The following is a 25036-nucleotide window of genomic DNA, read 5'->3' as shown; positions in this document are numbered from 1 at the left end:
AACAACCTTCTTAAAAAGGAGGAAATGGCTCCTCATGAAACTAATGTCCCCTCAAGAAACTAAAACCAGTAAAATTGTCATATTACTGTAAACACAATTAAAATGAAGACTGACAAAACACAGTGTGACAGGGATGCCATGGTCTAGAAAGCTTTTTTCACATTTTCTTTAACACAATATATGGCTCACACACCACAAACAGCAGCAAAAATAGCTATTAGAAATTTCAAGTTAGAGCCAGGGGTGCCAGGCAGGATCCATACGACAGAGATTATCCAAGCTATTTGCAGCTGCTACCAGAGTGTTGACTTTGCTTTCTCCTCCTTCAAACTGAGCAAGATTATGAAGTCGAGTCATGATAGCAGTAACAGCTTTTTGAACCAGTGAGACCAGCTGCTGACTGTCCATATTTTCAGGCTGTCCAGCTGCTGAGAGTGGAGAGGAAGTATCCTCTTGTGTTTTTTTGTGCCATGCAATTATTTCATCCCGTAGCACAGTTTTTAGGATGCCATCAACCTATATGAAGGAGAAAAAACAGACTATTATATTTAATCCAAGACCTTTCACTATCTTGGACACCCTCCTCTGGAGGCACTCTTAATAGTTTGATGTCCTTAGTACACTGAGATGCCCAAAAGAGCATCCAACTTCATGGTGGGACTGCACCAAAGCACTGTTGCAAGTCTAATTGGGCACACAGCACTTAGGTGTTGGAATTTTAGATGACATCTGCAAATCCATTTGCAGGTATAGACATGGCTTTGTAAGGTAAGAAGAAGACTTATTTAAAAATATACTAACACAGCTTGTTGCATTCTAGACAAAGAAAAAAAAAAACATTTTGGGGTATTTTCCATCTTTTAAAAAGTAACCAGCTCACACCATAGCTACAGTACACTATGTGCAAGGTTTGTCTGGTGCAAATTGCTTGCCTAAGTAGAGGGTGCCCCCCTTTTGGAAAGCATTAGGGTTTAAAAGGAAGTTAGACTCTCTCTTTAGAAAACTACACCCTGCTAAGAGCTGCAATCCATCAAAGTAACAGTGTATCTTTTGCATTCTATTCTGCTAACTAAGGGACAAGACACATTTCTATTCACAGATTATGATGAAGATTCTAAATGATGTTGAATTTGTCATTTCACTGCTTACCATTGCCAGAAATCTGGAAGGATTTATCACAGAATGTTAAGAGGTTGGAAGGGACCTCGAGAGACCATCAAGTCCAACCCCCCCTGCCAAAAGTAGAATCACCTATGGTAATCTGCACAGGAATGCATCCAGGTGGGTTTTGAAAGCCTCCAGAGATGCAGACTCCACATCCGCTCTGGGCAGCCCAGAGGCTAGAGCACAGAAACAACCAGCTTGGATTAACAAAATAAGAGTAAAATTACACCTATCTTGCTCCTATTCTTTCCAAAAAGGCACACTGCAGACATTTTAGCTGGCCTTTGTGATGACCTTAGGCTAGATTCAAAATCAGACAGGGACTGTTCAAGTTTAGTTTAACCAAGAAAGCGCAGTTTAGTTTGCAATTTACCAAACACCACATGCCTGCACACGACAGAATGACAGAATCACCTTTCAAAAGGTATACAAACCTTAAAGTTTGGCTGTGCAAAGCAGCGGGCTACTGCAATCATAGATGCAGTCAGTGGCCCAGACACCCCAATGGTGGTAAGGAATTCAGAAATGTTTGGTGTAAGCCGGAACGGGACCGGACGGTTGGCATCCAAATCTCCGGTAGCATCATTAATGTCAAAGCGAAAGTAAGCCACATTGAGCTTGCCAGTATCCTGGATTTAAAAGCAAGATGCACAGCAGTAATTAAAAGGAACAGATTTTCATTAATGAAACCTAAAGAAGATGAATTCTTTTTTACTCTTAATCCTCAGAGTACGGACAATACTCCAATAGCTTTTCACTCTCAGTCAAACAGGTTTTGAGGAAAAAAAAAAAAGTTAGAATTAAAGGCATGGACAAAGTCAGGTATGTATTTCTCTCCTACAAGGAGCCCTGCAGACAGATATCAATTCTCAGTGCACCCCATCTCTGAGTAAGCATTCTCTGTGCATTGTACACTCTGGGTAAGCATCTCAATGCTTAGCTAGAGGGATTAAAGAATTGTAATTGCTATACAGGGTATAGCCTGCCATGCATTAAAATGGCATTAAGACTTTAATATATACCACCTTTGCCCTACTAAGGTGTCAAGCCTCATTTTAAATGTTGGGTTAAAGCAGAAAAATCACTATTAAAAGGAGTTGTAGCTTAACGTGATGGCAATGCTGAAAAGAGTATCTGAAAAAAAAGGGGTAAAAAAAGGTATCTGAAAAAAGGTCATTTCCCTTTAAGAAAAATGAAGCTCTACATTTTATTACATTTTATTTTAAAATCTGTCTGATGCAGAGATACATTCAAAGCAATAGATTTGAAGGAGGACTAAAAAGAGAGCCTTATCAGTCATTTACATGAACAGCTCCAATACCCAAGAACAATTTTACAGACAAAGTTCTAAATTATCACCACAGAAGGTAGAGCTGATGTCCACGAGGACTGCAGTTTAAATTACTACCTACATGATGTGCATTCACATATAAATGAATAGCCTGCTGAAAGGCACTGTTAATTACATACAGCAAATTACCATTTTGAATCATTTCAAAAGTAGAGTCTAAATTTCCATTTGCTCAAAGCATACCCGGGCAATCTGCATGCATCTACACCAAACTACAGCATACCTGGGCAATCTGCATGCATCTACACCAAACTACAGCATACCTGGGCAATCTGCATGCATCTACACCAAACTACAGCATACCTGGGCAATCTGCATGCATCTACACCAAACTAAAGCATACCTGGGCAATCTGCATGCATCTACACCAAACTAAAGCATACCTGGGCAATCTGCATGCATCTACACCAAACTAAAGCATACCTGGGCAATCTGCATGCATCTACACCAAACTAAAGCATACCTGGGCAATCTGCAGCATTTCAGGGTTGAGTCTATTTAAGTGAAAGATGAATTCTGCAAAGCCAATCAGGGCCAACTGGATGGTGAACATCTTTCGGAAAGTCCAGTAATCGGTGGCGTTGGGGAATGTGTGCAAAGCCCATTCCTTCAGCATGCTGCGTGGCACCATGTTGCTCTGCACTTCTTTAAGTATGTCTCTCAGAACCTACACAGGGAAAATATGAGTTGCAAGGGTTAATTTTTAATACATTTCTTAGCAACAGAGAAGCATGCCAAAAGCAACTACTGAATTTCTTCTCTCAACTGCTCTATCCCGTATTAGGAAAACCTTCCTGGACCTGAGATGCTTTCAATCCAACACTGTTCTCCTGACTTCTTTATCAAAACACATGCTATTTTGTTAGCCCATCCTCTAGATGGGCTAGAAAACATTCTTTATTTAGAGACTAAATGTTTACTAAAATGATATAAGCATGAGAACTGCTAACTGGCATGTCAGAAAACTAGAAAGTGAAAAGTTACATAATCAGAAACACCTCCTGGTCAAGGCTTTCAAGGAAATCAGAAGTTCAACTCACAATGTTGCACTTCCTTACAGGAATCTAAAGGAACACACCTCACTGTTCTCTAGCTTCAGTGCAAGATGTATATGCAGCAATAAAATAAAATCCTTTATTTTAAGCATAATGGACCTTAAAAGCATGAAACCTAAAGATGGCTCTCTGTAAGGTTTGCACATACACAAGGTAGAAGGTAAAGGGTTTTTATTACACAAGGCAGAGAAAGACACTGGGTAATTTGCATCACCTATTAGCAAAGCAAAATTAACTCAAAAAGACAAAAAGATGAATGTTTAGACCTGTAGTCAATGGATTCTGTACGTTAACACTGGGCAGCAGTTTTTCCCTAGATGTAAACATTTGTGATCTACCAAGATATGTAAAGGCTGTAGCATACCCTAGCTAAATTAATTAGAAAAACCAGGTGAACTTAGGATATGTTCTATTACACCAGAAATTATGATAGTCATACTAACTGCAATTAAATGGCTCTTAAAGTTTGATAACCTGAAGGGAAATTCTCAAAATAGAAACAGATGTTATGCAACATTTTTTTATCTTTTGTAACAAAGGAAGGCTGAAAAGATAGCTTCTCTAAACAATGTCTGGGATACCTCTGTGCTGTGGGTTTTCTAATAGCTCTACTGGAAGTGGGATTGGCATTTTATGCAAGGAATTTACATTAACCTTAAGATAAAAACCCTGTAATATAACCTTATTTATCACCATTGGATGTGTGATGGAGGTTACAGAGGGAGCTTGGTTCTGAGTACTGTCATTTATTAGGGTGAGGCTGTTCAACTGTTTTTAGTCTACTTCGATGAAATTATTTCACTCATAATTTTAGGATATTAGAACAGCACAGGGAAGCCTGCCTCACACACCATGCTGTAACTGCTTATGTAAATTAGGTTTGCTGTTTCCCATGTTACCTACTAATTATTTCCAAAGCACTACACCAAAGGACCAAAAACCAATCACCACCTTCTCTGTTTTCAGTTGCAGTTACCAAAACAACCTAGGTTAATACAAATACAGCTTTCTTGAAGCTTTCCAAGACAATCTAAACCACCAAACAGACAGAAGAGTTTCCAAGAATACATTAAGCAAAACCAGAATAAATCCCCCACCCCGAATCAAAACATCACCTCTGCGAAGTATATCTGTCTCACATCCAATGAGGGGTGAAGCATTAGGGCAGGAAGGAATTTTGCCACACTACAGTTAGGGTGTGACTGAAGTTCATTCTACATTATGTTACCTGATGGCTAGCTTGAGTCCCTCGTGCTTGGACGGTTGCCAGTCTGTCATAGTAACGGGAAATAGGGTTGTCATGCTCAATGCCCTTCTTGGCACAGCGCTGCTTGTAGATCTCCACCAGGGAAAGTGAAGAGGGGTTGTCTTCAACCAAACGCATCTGTGGAGAAACCGCTACCACACGGGGCACTAGGGGTAATTTGAGAAGGGTGAGAGATGAGGGGGGCAGGGCACAGAGAGCAAACCAAAACAGTTAATCCATAGCCCAAACACTGAGAGAAGAATTAGTATGCAATCATCAACCCTTAAAACAGGATTGTGATAATCAACTCAAGTGCATCAAGAGAAGATTTTTATTACTACACTGATATCTAATTCACAAGCTCACTTAAAAAGAAAACTAAGTATGATAGCAGGATTTTTTTATCTTAAAAGGAACATCTCAACTGTATTAGCAAAAACATTGAGCACTAATCATTCTTCCTAATTCCCTTTATCTGCAGCAAAGAGGGTAATATTTTGTTCAGATGCATACAGGTCTGCAATATCTGATTGCATGACCCTGGTATTATGTCAATAAAAGTGACTCTGAAACACAAATATACTAAACTCAACAAGGTATTTAAAGTGAATCAGAAAAGCTGGTGGAAAATAACCTGCACATAGTTGAGGAATAGATGTTTAAATGACACTATTTGAAAATAACATAGGGAAGACACCAAGGAAATATTCAATAATAAGAAAACATAAGCCACTGAATTTTCCTTGATGAACATCAAACTTGCAGAAACACCATTTGCACTTTCATGGTACTCAACAGATGTACTCCTACTGAGTCTTATGTGTATCCCCACCTACATCAAGACAGACAAGGCCTGTACTGTTTGACAGCAACCTCCAGTTACCATCTAAACTATTCTCTCATTATTTCTCTCTCAGAAGCTGTAATAATTAACCTCAAATATACACAGGAAAGTTGTTTAAATGCACTTAAATTGTTTGATGTAATTTCTTCGGTCTTAAAGAAGAAAATGCATTTTGCAGAAGGAAGGGGTGTTAATGAGCTATTTCTTCTGGTCTGCTTCCATTAACCTTTGGCAGCAGAGAAATGAATGTTTTTCAAGTTCTTTCAAATAGTATCAAACCACAGCACAGAATTATTGCCAAAAACATGATAGGTTCCAGAAAAAGCTTTTTGGAGGAAAACATGTCACTTCACTAATCATGTTATACAGAAGATATATGTCTGTATCAAAGGCCTTGTTTATCATCTCTTTCAAGGCTTTATCTAATGCATTTCTGTTATTTTGGTCTCAGAGTGATGCAAAATTGTCATCACATATGCAGATACTACACTAGCTTTTGTTGTAACAAATCTTTTGGCTTGTACATTTTGGTCTTTTTAAAGTTAGAATTCAAATAAATATTGTCAACTGCAACTTGCATCATCTGGCCACCCAAGCTCATGGCAGCAGCTATATATTTATATTTACATATTTATGTTTACATATTTAAATTTTCATATGAAGTAACTACACAGGTGTAAGCTGTAACATGCCAATAGCTTTTGTATCTGGAAAACACATGAGTTTAACTATTTTAAAGCACTGACATCAGTAGTTGAATCACAAGCAGACCAAGTAAGTTGCCAGGTAAGATTCTCATATTCTGTTTCTCATTTTACGAATGAATGAATAATTAATAATCTGCACATGAAAAAGCCAAGATAAAGAAGGAAAGAGAAAAAATTAAGACTGTGTGTTCAGCCTTCATTCACTCTTTCTGTTTTGAAATGCCTAACAATATGACCTTTTTATTACACATAAATCATATTAGAACCCTCCTTAACTCTCCCCATTAAGACCTCCCTATCATTATGTTAGTTAATTCCATAATGTTTAAGCATTGCCAGGTGGAGCTGTTGGCAAAAGGGCACTCTCCAAACCAGGTAACCTTTTACAGGATCAGAGATGTGCACTGAACTGAACTCCTGCATCTAATATCTAGATTATGAAAGGATTTTATCTGGCAACAACTACCCAGTCAGTATACATTCCTAAAAAGTAAACATCACCATGGATCTATTAAGTTACTTCACAAATCACAAAGACATTTTCTTATCTCAGAGAATTCATAAAATGTATTAAAAAATTAGAAAGTATATATAAAAATTCATTCCTTTTCTGTGTTATGTGGAAGAGGGGAAGGAAAAAAAAAAAAAAATCAATATTCTTACAGCTTGACATGGGGAGGAAAAGTTTTGTTCTGTCCCTCACCAGGTGACTAAATGCTTGTTCTGAAGTACATCTATCCCATTTCCATAGCAACAGATCCAAGGGGCATGCCTCTGCTTTATATTTGTTATTCACAATTGAACTTTACACCACAAATGATGTGTGTAAACTTTTCTAAAAGCACCCCAGATTGCATGCAATCAACTGTACTCCATCAGAGGGGTGCTATATAATGCCAGAAAAGAGTAGTTACCTAGCCAGACAGGAATTTGCCTTCTGAATATAAAAACTTCAATGATTAGCAGCTGTCAAAAACTCTAGTAATTACAACCTTTCACTCAAAATCTCTTTTCAGTACCTGTAAAAAACAAATGTCTTTTTGTGGTTTCCTTCCTTTTCTCTAAGCAGGGGTTCAACAGGCGAAGAAGTTGTAACACCCTCTCTTCTCGCCGTGACTCCGTCAGGCAAGCATCATTCATCACCAGATACGGATAAATCTTCCCATTATGGCCTCGGATATAGAGTCTTCTAGCTGCAGTATTGTGCTTTTGAACTATCTCCACTCTGGGCATAAACCTATCAGGAAGAAAAGGACGTTAAAACTTCAGATCTAATCTCCTCTGATGCAAACGATGTAAAAGCGAACAAACAAAAAGCCAAAACACCAAGCAAACATGAAAATCAAATAAATAAGGCAGTGCACCTGTATTTCAAGGTGCAATTTTATTACCCAGCTAGCCCGTGGTTTCTATTTTGTAAAAAAGCACTTATTTACATTTGACTCTGTTTATTCATTTTTAAGAAAACACAGCTCTTGAGCAAAAATTAATTATTAGATCAGTTCTTTGTCGTTGTTTGGAAAAAACAGTATCTTTACTGACTACAAAAGGGTGACTAGTCTCAACTTGTATCAAAAGAAAACCAAATATACTCTTCATAAAACAGTACAACAGTTGCTTAGTGAGTCAATGCAAAATTGCCAGAGGACGAAATAAAAAAGAAAGGTGTTAGAGCAAAGCATGACTCTACACATGTAATTGAAACATTCATGACATCTACTTTGAAGAGTGGAGGACAGAGAAGGTTTCCATTTTTCGCTCTGTTTTCAGAACTACAACTACCAGAAGATATTTTTATATTACCTTGCTATCTTGATGTAGTAATGTGTTGGCTTTGGCATAAGGAATTCTCCAGGTATCTCCACTTCTGCAGTTTGAGCTGAAAAATTACTTAGAAAGCGGCACTTTTCCTCTATGAGGAAGAACTTTGGAAGCTGTTTAGTTTTTGCCTCCAGGATTTTGATCCATTTCTTCAGTTTGGAGATAAGATTGTGGAGTTTCATTGACCCTGGCACACTGAAGTCAAAGTCTAAAAGGTAAATTCAAACAAACAAACATATATATACATATATATATATATACATACATATATATATATATATATATATATACACACACACACACACACATTCAAATTCTATCAGGGTATTTAACTATCAAGTCTCTGAAATTTGCATTTTCAAAGAGGTTCTTTCAGCCACAGCCTCTATACAGGGCACACCTGTTAAGTATGAAAGCATCACACTAGTCCCAGATACTGTAGTAAAATGGAGAGCTACTAAAATCAACACTAAAAAGAGAAAGAATACTACCAAGCAAGTCCAGCAGAGGAACACAGCTACCTACAAACCCTAAACACACTAGCAGGTTCAGACACACACAGAAGAGACGTAAGAATCATTAAGAAAGAGTCAGCACAATTAGCACAGGATCATACCATGGCAATAACATCACAACAGCAGATGCTGGAGAACAAATCACACAATTCAATAGTGCAAACCAAACACACACACAGAGCTGGACTGCTTGTGATAGGCTGTGAATATTTCATCTCTACAGAAATTTTTTTAGTAAAGTCCTAAAATTATCCGTAAGTTAAACCCGTCAGAAGCTGCTACCTCTTTTCTGTAGGCAGCTCTAAAATATGCTCTATTATTTAATTAATAATGAACTTCCCTAGGTTTTCCTGGTTTTACAGTCATGCAAACATTAGACAAACATACTGGAAGAATTTTAAATAATGCTACAGTATTTAGCTGCCTACACACTGCAACCAAACAGACTGCATAGAGAGACAGCAGTAGTAAACCAACATGATTAGATTAGATCCAATCATTAGTGAAAGAGGAAAAATAAACTTTATTTTAGGGCCTAGTACTATAATTTTCTGTCTGTTTCATTAAAACTATATTATTTACACCAGTGGAGGCTTTTTAAAGGGATAAAAGAGCGTCAGCTGAGGACACAATGTAGAATCTGTGAGCAACTGCAGGACAAATAGGAAAATTGCTATTAGCACTACTCTCCTGCTCTGAGCTGCAAGAAAACTCTATTCTTTCCTGGCTTAGAAAACAATTGCAGGCCACCACAGGAAGAAAAGATATGACAGCCTAAGCAAAAATGACAATATTATGCAAACAAGCCTTCTCTTTCCTTTGCAACAAAACATTATTGCAGTGTGAAACTACCTTCTCTAGCCCACATGCAAGTGAAGTAAAAATTTTCTCAAGGCCAATACATGGTCTTCAATACACTTTAATTAATTCTGTAAGAGAAATGACTACAATATTGACCATTTTCTGCACCAACACCTATGCCATCTTCAGAACACAGCAAACAAATGAACAAATAAACAATTATGTGGATTTCCAAAAAGAGGGAAAAGGAATAAAGTATATGCACAAATGAAATGATGGTTCAGTACTTCAGCACCACAATGAGAGAATAATTACAGCTAGATAACAAACTGCTTTCTTTGTAAATCTCATTAGTTATGGCATCCCAAATCATGCAAGTTAACTATCAGGCTTCAATTTAAAAAAAAAACAAAAACATTTCTGTACCAGAGTCTAAAAGATGTCATTTACTATGTTACAAGTGAAAAAGTAACAGCAAAAAAGAGACTGACAATGTTGATTCAGCATTTGGGATTTACAGCTAAAGCAGGACAGAATCTCCATTACAGTTCAACACAACAGAAAATTACGTCTCAAAAGTGAGTTTGAATCTTACTGCAGAACCTACATTTCACATAATACATTCCTAAGTGGGCAAAGAAAACCAAAGTGCTGCTCAGACAGGAAATTAATTTGACCACCTAAATGTGCTATAAGCTTCCATCTGCAAGTATGCTAATAGCAAATTAAGTCCATGCATACAGCAACTACTAGAGAGAAAAGTTTTCGTCAACCACAACTAAAAGCATTCAAAACTCCTGTTACCTACAAGAGAATCTTATAATCAAGCTCAGAACATTTGTTCTTTTAATCAGAAGAGTTCATATCATTCCATACATAAACTCTTTCTCAGAGAATCATAGAATGGCTTAGGTTGGAAGGAACCTTAGAGGTCACCTACTCCAGCCTCCCTGACATGGATGCTGGGATGCCTCTCAACTAGACTCAATTGCTCAAGGCCTCATCCAACCTGGCCTTGAACACCTCCAGGGACAGGATACTATTACCACATAAAATAATGCAACCTAGGATTTCCTTCATTTTGCTATGCTGTTACTTAACCAAAGCATCAAAGAACACATAACCTAACATATTTCATTCTGTAGCCATAGTATCAGTGAAAGTCCTAAGTGTAGTAGCCCACAACAGAGCAAAAACTCAGCACACAGAAAATCCATTCCACATCCACAGGAAGAAGAAGTCTATAATGAAAAATGCAGTTCCGTATTTAGAGATGTTAGAATATTAGCATAACTCTGCAATATTCACTTTTCTTTTCCTACTTGGTATGGGCAGTGCATCTATAGCAGTATCACTGTAAAACACTTCTTTTATAATCCCAAGCCTACCCTCTAGTGAGCAGTGGGAGTAAATCATTTCATGAAAGTGACAAAATTACTGAATCATTTATCCCCTGAATCCCTGAAGCACAGGAAAGTATCTCCAAATTGCAACTAGTTTTTGTGCTAATGGGAATCACCAAAGTAGTAAAAATCTGCATCAATATGTATTCCTTACAAAAAGAGTCCTTCAGTTCACCATGAGAATAGCTCTAGTTTGTTGAAATGTCTATTTTAGGATTTTTTTTGATGTTTTGCTTTCCCAGTGGCAGATGGGAAAAACAGAGAGTTCACTTACTCTTTTTGCTCATGTCACAGAGAGCCTATCTGAGAAGAAAAATCACTTCAGCTGGGAGAAAGGGGAATACAAGAGCAGACGTTATTTGCGAACAAAATCTCTCTGCTTTGCAGGCATTTTAATCTATATAAATAGTATTTTTATTTCCAACAAATCCATTTTCCCAGTACTTACTATTGCAGAACATATTTGCAAGCTAACACAGGCTGGTCTAAAATACCTTCCTGTTTATACCACCCTTTCCTAAACAGAACAAGAAATTCACCTCCTCGTCTTTAATGGAGATATTCACAGAAGACCACGATACTTTACAGACTGCACTTCAACTCAGGAAGCTTGCTCTCTGTTCTCAATGCTGCTAAAGATTTTACAGTGTGATATAGGTATTTCAAACAAATACGTTCATTCAAAGGCTTGAATGCCTCTAAAATTGCTACCTGAATCCATCCAGCCCAGCATAATTGGCAATTTCTTGCCACTCTGAATGAAAAGAGAAACAGGGGGCACAATCTTCCTGCTAGTGAGACAGACTAAAAAAAAAATCTTATGCTTCTTAACACAACTAGACAAAGTTTCATACTTTCTGAATGAGGGCTGTACTATCACACCTCATGAAGCAACCCAGAAGAAAAATATTTTAGTTAGCAATATTAGTGTCAAAAGCCCTGGTGCCACAAACCCCTTGACCTACTGAACATGAACATTAAAGATTATTCTGACCACAGACAAAGCCACTTAAGAAAGTTCATGACCCAAGGATATTCAACTAAAGAGCCAAGACATTCATGATGCAAGATGCCACTTAGGACTGAAATATAAACTTAGCTTTGCAGAGCAGTTTAAATCCTTCATTATACATATGACACAGAAGAAGATCCAAGCATTCTCCAAGAAAGAGGAACTGTCATGCTTCTGAAGTTATTATGCAGACATTTACATAGCCTCTGCTTTCACAAAGGTTCTTTTTAATCTCCTAAGAACTTCTGGAGAGCACCAATAAACATGAAAAATCTCAATCACAGTTAAGTAGAAATATGAAGCAAGGCTTCTCGTTTATCTGTCAGCTCTAGGAAACCAAGATTGAAAAGACCAGACCAAGGTCAAATACGATGCCAACTCCAATCTCTTGATTTGGATTTCCTGGATAACATTCTGTTGTCCAAAAAACAGAAGGTAGTTAAAGAAAGAGCTACCAAAATGATGCTATGCTCATTCTTAAGAAGAAAAAAAAAAAAAAAACTTAAAGAAGCTGAACATGAATCCCCTGCCCTCTCTGCATACTTCAGACACACTTCAGACTTCCAGAAGCCACTTTCTGAGTATGGGATTTCAGTTTGCAGTAACTAACTCATTGTTTGGGTGCCCAAATTCTCAAGAAAATTATCTTGCCCTTTAAGTGTACATTTAGGAATTTTCCATTGGTATTCAGCTAGTGTGGAGAGATGGTTGCAGTAAGAAGCTGATCCAAACTCTCAACTATCATCTGCCCACAAAAGAACAATTGAGGCAGTTTTTCTCCTCCTTTTACTGCTGAGAGAGCTCTCAAAGGGAGCATTTCTCAGCATTTGCCTGTTCTTTGATGTCAAAGGTTTAACAGAAAAAGGAGAGAAGGAACAAAGAACAGATGGTCAAAGAACTATGCATTTGAAGTTTCAGGAAAAAAAATTCAAAGTGAAATTTGGTTTTAAAATGTATAATATTAGGACGGAAAAAGATGACCTATCAAAGCTCTAACAGTCCAGACTACTGCAGACAAAGGACTTAGAATATAAGAAATGGTGTGAGGCCCCCAGTGGCTCCAAACAGGGATCAAGATGCAACTCAGATGTTAATGGAAACGATTATGCAACCAAACACAGCTGAAAGTGTCTATAAAACATAACTGCCAACATTAATCTGGAAATAACTGAAGAAAAGGGTCTACTCCAAGACAGCTCTTCAGCTTGGATATTTTTGACATGGAAGGCAACCACTTCAATCATCCATCATCATCTAAGTGCAACTGGTACTGAGAGGCAGAAAAACAAACAGATACGAACATTCCAGAGTGACAGAAGGACACAGTAGCCAAGATTTGCAAGTGGTTTCTCATAATGTTAAAACAGCCTTTGCTATCTCTAGTACAACACTTACAATTCTATTCATTTATGGACATTTTACTGTTATTGCACAATTAATAAAAAACCTGAGTTTCATTTTTCTGCATAATGATGCCAAAGTATTTTGTTTCTGTTTTCTCCCACTTCATTCATGAATTAAAACACTGAGTTTCTTAGATTAAAATTGGATCAGCAAAATAATTAGTTAACCCTGCAGACATTCACGTTCAATGCTACTTAAAAGATATGAATTCTTCAATAGTAAAAAAAAATCCCAAAGTAATTACTTATTATTAAATTGAAATTTACCAAGAAACACATTGTATTTAATGACTTCACATGATCTTTTTGGTCCAGGCCTATGTTGCTGTTCTTTCTTTTATATGCTGTTCCACAAAATTCCCTATTAATGCTATAAAGCCTGTTCCAGTGTTTAACCTCCCTCTCTGGAAAGGAATGCTTCCTAATGTCTCATTTCATCCTCTCCTGGTGCAGCTCTGAACCACTCCCAGGTGTTCTGTCACTGGTTACCAGAGAGACCAGATCAGCAGCCTCCTCCCCATGCCCCCTCCTCAGGAACTGGCAGAGAGCAATGAGGTCACTCCTCAAGTCTCTTTTTCTCCAAACTAGACAAGCCCAAAGTCCTTAGCCACTCCTCAGAGAACATTCCTTCCAGCCCATTCACCAGCTTTGTTGCCCTTCTCCAGACACATTTGAGGACCTTCACATCCTTCTTAAGCTGTAGGGCCCAGGACTGCATACAGTTCTCCAGGAGAGACCACACCAATGCTGAACACAGTGGGATAATCCCCACTCTTGACCTGCTGGTTATGCTATGTTTGATGCACCCAGGTTGTTGGCTGCCCTCTGGGCTGCCAGGACACACTGCTGACTCCTGCTGAGCTGCTGTCAACCACCACCTTTAGGTCCCTTTCTACAAGGCTGCTCTCCAGACACCCTTCTCCCAGTTTATACTTGTGCCTGGCATTACCCCATCCTAGGTACAGAATCTGGCATTTGGACTTGATAAATTTCATGCCATTAAGCACTGCCCAATGATTTCGCCCCTTCTGCATGCTTCCATTAAAGACACAAAATATTTCTACTTCCAATTCTCTCTCTAGTACACTTCATCCATTAAAAATTTAATCATATGGTTCAGGACTTTCATTATCTGCTGTCATGCAACTGTTGTGCCTCAAAAAGGTCATCATGCAATACACAGCATGCACAAGATATGTAGGTCATACCTACAACTGAGTTCCTTTCACAAGATTCCCATCAGTTCACTTATTTTCACAACATTATCAGTAAAATGCTTGAAAAAACACCACAAGTCTACTTGTCAAACTCTGTAAATGCTCAGTAGCTCCACTGACCTCAAAGAAGTTTAAGTTAAGGCAACTTTGTGTAACTTAGAATTCTAAAAAGGACAACTTTTCAATGCAAAATTCACTTTTGAGGAGGAACCAGCTTGATGTGGAAAGGGGACTTTTTTTAAATCACCATAAAAGTTAAGATGGTAAAGTTTTAACTCATGCCAGAATCATTTAAGTCAGAGTCCCAGGAGAGGATTCAGAAAAAGATGAAAACTCAGGTCTTCACAAAAATTCTATCTCCCCAGTTTTGAACAGCTACTGAGTTTTAATTCTTCTGTTAAGACAAACAAACTAACAGTGTCTGTATTTAACTATTCACTTAAATCTAATTCTACAGGTATCTTTAAGAAAAAGATGATGTAGTTTAGATGGATACAAAACAAAATCCCAGCAATTCAAAAGACTGATGCCAATCAGTGTCACCCTCTGTCATATGCAGCTGCCTGGTCTTAACACTTTCACCAAATATGTCAAAACCACACTCTGCTCTACACAAGCTTTTCTCAGAATTTTAAATCAACAGCAGAGACTCAAAGAGGTAACTCCACTGATAAAGAGAAAACAAATGATGCAAACAAGCTACTTCCCTTAAATACCTTCTTTATTAGATCTGATCGAAGTTATTGATACAATTTACTTTACCGTGATGTGAATTTGTGTAAGAGTGTTTTTCTAATCTAGTTATCCAAAACATTAAAGCATTCCTTCTGAGAAGTAGGCTGTTTTGAATGGTCACACAATAGTTTCATTCTGGCTGTGATGCCAGAATTTAATAAATTTTCACCCCCGAACTCCAGAGATCTTTCCTGTCTCTCAGCTATTGCAGGCAGTTCTACACAAATTGCAAAAATATTATAGTGAAGTGATCTAATTTTTCTTTAAACACACATGTGATTTGACCACAGATTTAGGCAACAGAAATACAATATACTTGTTCTCTACACTGAGGTCTGCTTTTCACTTGAATTATTTTTATTACTCCACAGAAGATTGGAACAAATTATTTCAGGTTTGGTGAACAACAGAAAGATGTCGTTTTCTCTATTTACTATCCAGAAAAACATTGGAAGAAGAAGAAAAGAGCAGAATACCTTCACAGTTGAACTTTGGGAGGGAAATTTCTCTGGAGATTAAAATTAAGACTAAAAAAATAGTATTTTGTAGCCACTTACCTGTTGTAAATTGCCCTTTTAGCTTCTGGAACACAGGATCTTGAGCAGTTGCCTGTGCTCTCCTAGCTAATGACTCTGAGGCTGCACTAGAAAACATGGTGGACACATTAGAGACATTCTCCAGACCTACTCCAAAAGTGCTGACTAACTTCTTGACAAAATTTAGTGTGTGAGGAGTGATTTTGGCATCTGAAACAGCTCCACTTTTCTCAAAGGCAACTGAATAGCACTTTGCCAAGCCCTGCTGCAGTTGTCTAAGAACCTAGGGATGAAAAAAAAAAAAAAGACAAAATAGTCAGAAAGATTAGGCCTTCTGATTTGCCACCAAGTATTTATTCCTACACTACCTTTTATATACTGAAGTTATCCACTCAGAAACATTTATTTAAAACTGTATTTTTAAACTGCATCAGAGGCTTAGTCATAATGACAGCACTGATTCTTATTAGCCCTGCAGCTGAACACACTGAACAGTGGAAATGCTGCACCACAAAGTACACCCTGCTCTTTCAACAGCAGCTAAGTTGCACATTTCATATTTTGTGATATATTAGAAAATTATGCAGCATGAGCAACACTTCTTCAAACTAACACTGTTCTAGGTAGACAGAACAGAAGGGCCTGACACTTCAAGAGGCAAATAATAAAAGTAGAGTGACATGTCCCTCGGCTCTCTGCTATAGCTCAAACTTCAGGCAATAATCACCACCTGTCACACTCCACCAGACCAAGAAGGGAAACTGGTATCTGTGAAGCAGTGTAGAACCAGACATTTTCAGTTAGCAGAAGCAACAGCTTAAATCCAGGAGGTATCCATCTAATTAATAGCTTAAGGAAACCTCTGTATTCCTTCCAGAAATAACCAAGCTCCTTAAAACTCCAATCAGAACAATGAGTTCTGCAAACACATCAGTTTAATAACCAAAACAATCGTTCTAGATAAATATTTTGCGGTTAACTTTTCCTTAGATGACACATACGTAGGAAGATATATTAAAGGCAAATACCTCTTCATGCCAATTCTCTCTGAACCAGACCATCTGATCCACAATGCCTTCCAGAGAAGACAAAAGGGTTGGATGCAATTCTCGCTGCATATGCATAATTCTGCTGCATCGCCACATTGGTGCAGTGGCTCTGATTGGCCCTGGATCTGAGGCAGAGTGGGACTGATTTCCAACTGAACTTGGCTGTTGTTGCCCAGAATCTGCAAAGTGGAAATTTTTTTTTTAAATTACTTTTTGTAAACTTGATACATGGCTGCATGAAATAAAATAAATCGTTCCAAGAATTCGCTTTAGATTTTGCAGTATTCATTGTGTGTTACCTATTAAATTTCACAAAATTTGAGAAGATTTGGTTTTCAGAGAGAAAATTCTGCTCCAAATGCTGTTCAGTGGCACTGACTTTCTAGAGTTAGAGCAATAAAAGCACTTCAAAACCAGGAGGTGTGGCCTTAGCTTTCACACTAACCATGCTCTTGAAGTAACTGATAATTGTTTTATATAAGATCAAATTATTGAAATGATGGGGGTTTTGCTCCCTTCACACAAAACTGAAGAATAAACATGCTGGTGCCAACAACACACAAACTGTTGTAGAACATTTCTTTTACTACAGCTGATCTTTTGCATTACAACAAAAAGGCCTCAATACATTGTTATATTTTCTAGAATCACAGAATGGGAGGGGTTGGAAGGGATCTCTGGAGATCATCGAAGCACAATCCCCCTTCTAAGGCAGGTATGCCTAGATCAAGTTACACAGAAACACATTAAGGTGGATTTTGAAAGTCTGCAGAGGAGAAGACAACACAACCTCTCTGGTCAGTCTACTCCAGTGCTACATCACCCTCAAAGTAAAGAAGTTTCTCGTTAAGTTCAAGTTAAACTTCTGCTGTACCAGTTTGTACCCATTGCTCCTTGTCCCATCACAAACACCACTACAAAAAGTGTCCAGCCTCATCCTTGTGACCTCTACCCTTCAGATATTTATACATGCTTATAAGATCCCCCCTCAGTCTTCTGCTTTAAAGGCTGAAAAGCCCCAGTCTCTCCTCATAAGACAGATGCTCCAATCCCCTAATCATCTATTTTCCCAGTAAAATTAAATGAAACCCCAAATCAGAACTAAGTGACAAAGACCCAAAACCATCTGATCATTATCCAGCTCACCGCTCTTGTAGCGCTCTCGTTGTTCTATCTTTAAGGTCAAATAGAGGGTCCTGATAGGGAAGTAGACAGCTTGGGGATAGACTCTTCCCACCTATTTGGAGATACACATACTGCTCAGTTAAGAATAACTGAATATAGATCTTTGCAAATGAGTGCAATTCAGTAATAATCAGCTCCTTGTTTAAAATAACAGCTTACGGAAAACTAGGAAATCCAGTAACAGAAATCCAAAGGGGATGAAATAGTAACTGCCTTTGCACACTGTTAAAGGCATTACCTAATTAGAGCTTCCAGATCATGTTGCCTAATAAACCTGAAAACAGCATAATGCCAGAGCACCAGCTGGGGCAGCTCAGACATCTTACTAATGGATGAAAACCGGACATAATGACAGTGGTTAGTTGTTAAATCTGCCACAATTCCCAGTGAAGCCCATCATACTTGATAAGAAGGCCCATTAGAAAGTAACTTTACTCCACCTAATTGTGGCACTTAATGTAAGAGGATACCAATTCCACCCAAAAAGAATAAAAATAAAGGCTTCTATTAAAAAGAAAAAAAAAAAACCCACACAAAAACTCCCCACACTTAAGAGATATTAACATTCAGCATCCCCTTTACAATCTGTAGCTCTCAGTACCTATTAAAGGAAATAAACAATATGTCTAAGCACTGCCCACAACAAAGAACATCTTAAGACATGATTAAAGGTTTCTTCAGCCATAATTTTACTAAATCATCTATGCTTTCTCCACTCAAGTGGCTAAGCCAAGTGGCAGAAATTTTGCAAGGGCATTTACCCATTTGGTAATATGGTATTAATGGCAAGCTGACACTCATATGCTTCATGCTGTAATTCAAGAATGAATTATTTGAAAAGAGTTGTAAGGTTTAGGTTCTAGTACTTCTCTAAACTTCAGAGTTTAAATTAGTAACACCAAAAATTTGTTGGGTTTTTTTTAACGTTTCTTCTATGGACCTGAAGCTTAAAGGCAAGATAACAAAATGTCCTATATTTATGAGCCTAAGCTATAACTACAGTTGGATTTATGCTTAGGCACTCAGTTCTAAAAATTTTATACAGATCTCCACAAATAAGAAGTGTCTACAACTCACTGAAAAGAGTTTTTTCTGTCTCCTCTTTATGCATCAGAAATTTTGCCTTAGCTATTTTTCTTTCTTAAGCTGTTTTGGTGCATTATCTTTTCAAGCTTCATTTTAGTTTTGTGGAGAAAGGCAAGGAAACCTATACCTATGCACAGGCATAATTAGCTAGATTTATGTACACAAGCACCAATGCACATGCAAACACACGTGCACATGTTCTCTCCCTGCAAAAATACACCTTTTCAGAGCTTTGAAGTTAAGGGACAGAATAAAAGGAGCTGGACAGCATAGAACCATAGAATATCCCAAGCTGGACAGAACCCACACAGGTCACCAAGCCCGTATCTCAAAAATCAAGACTGGAGGGAAGGAAAGAAGAATACTGTGAGGAATTCAGCATAGCAGTTGTCCTTTGCCAGTTTTCAAGAAACAGTAGAGCACTGCAGACAGAAGTGGCCTGGGGTACAGGCTATTGTGAGAGCTTCATGTGTTCACATGTATGCTAATAGAACTTCATAATTTTTACATTAGCCTGAACAATTATCAAAATGGTCCCAGGTTGTGCACATGCTAAAATTGAGCTGAAGTTGGACCATAAACAGCTAACATCTCTGAAAAAACATCTGAACCACGTTTGCACAAAGCAGTAACAAACCAGTATCTAAAAAACACATGAACAGAAAGATGTCACTTTTTCTTCCTTAAGTCTACAGATATGTTTAAACTAACTTCACACTGAGATAGAGGTGTATGTTCTATTCTTGGATTGTGCTTCAAAGCTGACAGCAATAGGCAGTAAAATCTTTAAATCCCAAAGCAAGATTAATCAAAACTCCTATCTGTCAGTTCAGAGGTACAAATCCAGGAAGTCAGTTTCTTCATGTAACTCCCTAAACTTTATCCTTATTTGTCTAATCATTCGTCATGCTGAACTTCAAGTGGAAATTTACCAAGCCCCAGTAATGATTTCTGATGGTGACATACAAAGCCTTGTTATTTAAAATAAAGTCTAATAAAACCCAAAGAACTAATGAAATAGTTTGCCCTCCAGTCCCTTAAGCTAACAACTCTATCCTTACTCCTGTTACAAGCATTTAACTGTGTATTTCTAAATCTGTTCGATAATGTTCATAAAAAAGTAAGTAACAGAATTCCAGAGGGAGAGCTCTAATGCCTCATGCACATGTGACACACATTTTCAATGGATTTAATGTCATTAAGTAGCACTCACTTTGAAATTTAAAACATTCTACTCACAGACAGAAATTACGAATTTTTTTAACTCATCAACAGTTGCAAACAATGGCATTTTAAAGCTTGGCACTTTCTTAGCTTGCTTTGAAAAATATTTGTATCTCATCTTGAAAACAAAGATTACAGAGAATAGAGAACTAACAATTAACTTCTGTACCTGACTGATGAGGTTCAGAAGGAGTTTGCCCTCTGATCCAACCAGGCATGTCAACAGCTGTGGAATCCAGGCCAACCACTGAATGGGTGGGACCCCAATACAATACTTGTCTACCGCATCAGCTAAGGTGTTCTTATCATCATCAAAACTCAGCAGCCAAAGCACCTAAAAGAGAATTGCAAGAGGGCATCTCAGCACTCAAATTCAAGACCCATCAATCATTACGATGTACAAAACCCCAGAAATATTTTATTAATGATATTGGAGTCTGTAAGTTGCCTTGGATACAAGACCTTAAATTCATTATGCCTGGCCAATGTAATTTTTTCCACTTGAGAGAGACTATTTCAAGTATGTTAAAAAAAACCAAAAACATAGCATATTATTTGCTATGAAACAAGACAGGAAGAAGCAAAGAAAATGAGGCAAGTTTATAAAACCTAAAATATGCTATTTGGATAAATTAATGACAGAACTTAAGTATTTCTTTGGGTGTTCTTAATTACTGTAACAGTACACTCCTAATGATAGTTCTGCAGTTTAATTTCAATCCACATACATTAAGCATTGACTAAAAATCACTAACAGAAAAGGACAATAATAAACTTCAGAGTGCTATTGAGGCTAACTCTTCAGCTAAAAAATATTCTGTTTGTTTCATGTTGAAAACAGACTCTCTTCCACAGTATGCTATCATATATTAGATTTTCTTCATGAGAGAGATCAAAGTAAATAACCCCATACTGAGAAATACATACTACAAAGAGTGCTCTTTGGCTGAAATTTTGTTGCATTAAGAGTAAAAATCAACAGAAAAGTCTTATTTGGAATAAAAGGCAATACAGAGGTAAAAGTTAATATGAATTATCCACAGTAATGCTAAACAATAAATTATGCTTCTTTCTAAAGGACCAAAGGATGCCTTTCTACAGCTGTTACAGCACATTACACAGTAGAAATGTTGGATGTGATTGGTTCCCTTCCCCTTGAAGAAAAGTTTCCATATCTAAAGAAAACCCCAGATATCCCAATGAAGTAGACAAACCCAAGATGAGTTATGTGCAGTGTGACCCCACAGTAACCACACACACACAGACTTCCCACCTAAATTCAAGCTTTCCATCAGCAACTGACAGTCCTCTAATTGCAGATTTGAGCATTGAACATTACTTCAGCCTTTTCTGAAGGGGTAGAGCTCCAATTATTTTTAAAATCATCTAGATCTTACCTTTGCCAAGTATTTTCTTGATTTGCTCTCATTTTGATGACGACATGCATGCAGGTAGCAAGTAATTGCAGACACTCCCAGGTGAAGCTGACGTTCTTTCACAAAGATATTCTCCAGGTAATCACCCCACATTGCCCAGGCTTTCACTAGGACATCATGCATTTGCACAGCTGCAGAAAAAGCTTTATTTGCTTCTTCAGACCTGCAGTGTGACAAGTAAGGGAATATTGCTTTTATACTAACAAAAAGTAAGCAAGCCAGATTCCTGGTAGGGTACTCGATTACTTTCTTAATACCCAATAGCATTTTTATATTAAGTTCTCTAGTTAGGTCCCTTATGATTGTTTTGTCTTAGTTTTCCTTAAAGTTCAACAGCTGTGAAAGTAAATGCTTCACAATTAAAACATTTATGTAGGTGCCCAAGAACTCCAGATGCTCCCTGAAAACAACTAAAAAACTTCCAGTGCACTGCAATTGCAACCCAAGGAAAGATACTGGGAGAAGGAAGAGTAATGGTAACACATGAAGGGCAAAAGCAAAAGCATTAAAAAGTGCTGCTCTGCTGAATAAAAAAGGAAGTAAGAAAAAGCAACCCTGGGAAGATGTTATATTAGCTATCTTTTGGAGGACTCCATCTTATTTAACTGATCTTCAACCAAGGTCATTAAAACATTTGCATTCAACATTACCCAGAAAAAGTCATCACCACAGCTTTGAAAGTTCATTTTTGAACAAGGAAAGTGAAGGAATATGAAGTCTATTCACACCTTGGTAATGAAAAGATTATTTCTTTGATACTTTGGAAATCTCTAGGTTTCCTCAAGTGTTCCTAGTCCAAGATTTGGTATGATTCATCCCAATCTATACAGCCCTTGATTCTATGTAACCTTTCAGGCTAAAAATAAAGGATAAGAAAACTCACAAATACATTACTGAAATGAAGAAACTTCTAAAGTATTCCAAGACTGCTTATTAAGAGAAGTGTTTCATTTCTCCTTTACAGAATAAGCATTGAAACAAATCACACAAGAGTAATGTGATGCTTGTTTGACTTGATTTTTTTTTTAACTGAAAAGTTGGGAGGTTTAATACAAAAATATTAACTTGGAGGATATTACAGTAATAAACTAAAATGGCTAGATGTTGAGTTAGAAGTATATATTCACTTCTGTGTTACATTAATATGTCACTTGCTTTCAGAGGTTTGTGCACCCTAGACAGAGGTTTTGAAGTGAAGCACCACAGCAGCAGCCTGATAGATGACTTTGTATCACTGCTTCGCCTTTATAAAATGGGGACTTTTCAGTTGGTTTTCTTTTCTCCTTCTCTACAATCCATCATTCTTGACACCTGAGATGACTTTTTAAAAATGGTTTCTATCACCTTGCTCAGCAAATGGGCAGCACAGGGAGATGCCAGAGCAGAGGTGACCTTTAACTTCCCGTTGAGTTGACACACAGGTAATCAGTAGTCACACATTCTCAGGTTCAAAACTGCTGTTGTTCCTAACTGCAGCCTTCCTAATTTCTGACCTGAACTGCAGCGCTAAAAACTTGCCTCCACATCAGTAAGATTAAGAAACAGTTAAGTACATCAGAACCATGTTTTAAACAGAAACCTTGATCCAGTCTATTCTGAAACAACGAACAGAGGCAGTTTAGCTGCCTTTTATTTTATCTGGGGGAGGTATAATTTCTTCTCTTTACATCTAAACTAAAACTAAGCTCACTTACGGCAATAAAAAAAGTCCACTGCACTTTTCATCAAACTAATTGCATTCTGCCTGTTTAAAATTCTCTCTTGTATCCACAGAAGAAGATATTCATCATTTCCTGACTTAAATTGCTATGTGAGGTTGCAGTGCATAGCTTTAAACCCAATGGATTTCATTACGTAAGTGTCCACAATACAGTGGTAAAGCAATTATTCCACCCATATGTGACATGTAAGAATATTGCCTCTAAGTACCACACATAATAAAAGCTGTTGAAATCTGAAGGGGTCTTTTGGCATCACCAAACGAAATCTGACTGTTGAGATATTTAGTGAACTAAGGAGAGATCTTCCTCAAAACAGTAATATGCTTCACAGCTTAAAGCAAAGGTATTATAAAGAACATTACTTTTACTTTCTTAGATGCAATTCTGACAAATCTTATGCTGGTATAAACACATGGAACAGCTTTCCTGCTCAAGTACTGGGTTGAAATATTTCAGCTGCATTTCTCTCAGATGTGTGCTAGGTCTTCTTCCAGCCAACACACTTACTTGTTAATCTGTGCCAAGAACATTCCCTTCAACGCATAAAACTCAGCAGTCATCTCCTTGGTGAAGTACTTCAGATTGGTTGATTCAATAACTTCAAGGCCCTGTTAAATAAGCCTTAGTTAGAAAAGCCCTCTAAAATGGAAGGGTTTTTTAAGATGAAACATCCTCTTGAAATTTAAACAGCAGGAGTTTCTGGTATCTCATTTTCATTTTCAAAACTCTGAACCGACAACATTTTTAAGTTCCCACTGGCCTATGCAAAGCTATTTAGATATTTTTTCACTCTTCTTTAAAAAAGTTTCTCAGTTTGATGACCTCATAATCATGTCAGTGGTTTTGCCTATCACCTTTTTCCCTTTCCTTTTAACACATATAATTTCACTTCAGTTTGCCAGCATCCTTCACTCATGAGTGACACTCAAAACTGACTTAGAGCTTCAGTTAGTCTTGCAATTGAGTTGTTTCCTCCTATTTTCAAGTCTCTTCCACTTATCTATCCTGTAAGATTTAAAAAAAAAAACAAACATTTATGCTTTATTTTTTTAATTCAGCTTATTTTTAATATATTCCCAGTATTCAGTTCAAAGATGACAATCATGGAATCATAGAATGGTTTGGATTGGAAGAGACCTCCAATGGTCATCTAGTCCAACCCCCCTGCAGTGAGCAGGGACATGCCCCATCAGATCAGGTTTCCCAGAGCCCTGTCAAGTATCTCCAACTATCTTGGGTATCTCCAACAATACGGCCTCAGCTACCACCCTGGACGTGTTGTGTTCCAGTGTTCCACTACCCTCATTGCAAAGAACTTCCTCCTAACATCCAACCTAAACCTACTCTTCTCTAATTTCAAACCATTGCCCCTCATCCTATCACTACAGGCCTTTGTAAACAGTCCCTCTTCAGCCTTCTTGTAGGCCCCCTTTCAGGTACTGAAAGGCAGCTATTAAGTTTCCCCAGAGTCTTTTCCAGCCTGAACAACCACACTCTATGCAGGGTCAACGCAATCCTGACCCTG

General features: G+C 37.7%; 1 protein-coding gene across 3 annotated transcripts in view; it reads right to left on the bottom strand.

The window, feature by feature from the left end:
• Positions 1-231: 231 nt before the first annotated feature.
• The window catches only part of TRRAP (transformation/transcription domain associated protein), an 87929-nt gene continuing 63124 nt past the window's right edge, over positions 232-25036 (bottom strand). For 2 of the 3 annotated variants that reach the window (XM_054391220.1, XM_054391221.1), the window contains 12 exons: positions 24019-24119; positions 21752-21953; positions 20524-20688; positions 18006-18096; positions 16839-16984; positions 15832-16093; positions 8171-8396; positions 7387-7604; positions 4799-4983; positions 2979-3182; positions 1599-1793; positions 232-516 (listed from right to left, as the gene is read on the bottom strand). In XM_054391220.1, coding sequence (XP_054247195.1) covers positions 232-516; positions 1599-1793; positions 2979-3182; positions 4799-4983; positions 7387-7604; positions 8171-8396; positions 15832-16093; positions 16839-16984; positions 18006-18096; positions 20524-20688; positions 21752-21953; positions 24019-24119 — 2280 coding nt within the window. Of the gene's footprint in view, positions 517-1598; positions 1794-2978; positions 3183-4798; positions 4984-7386; positions 7605-8170; positions 8397-15831; positions 16094-16838; positions 17039-18005; positions 18097-20523; positions 20689-21751; positions 21954-24018; positions 24120-25036 lie in introns of all 3 variants that reach the window. The other variant, XM_054391219.1, reaches the window with a different exon arrangement.

Source organism: Indicator indicator, chromosome 22, assembly GCF_027791375.1.
Source record: "Indicator indicator isolate 239-I01 chromosome 22, UM_Iind_1.1, whole genome shotgun sequence".
Lineage (NCBI taxonomy): Eukaryota > Metazoa > Chordata > Aves > Piciformes > Indicatoridae > Indicator > Indicator indicator.
This window is presented reverse-complemented; position numbering and strand designations above follow the sequence as displayed.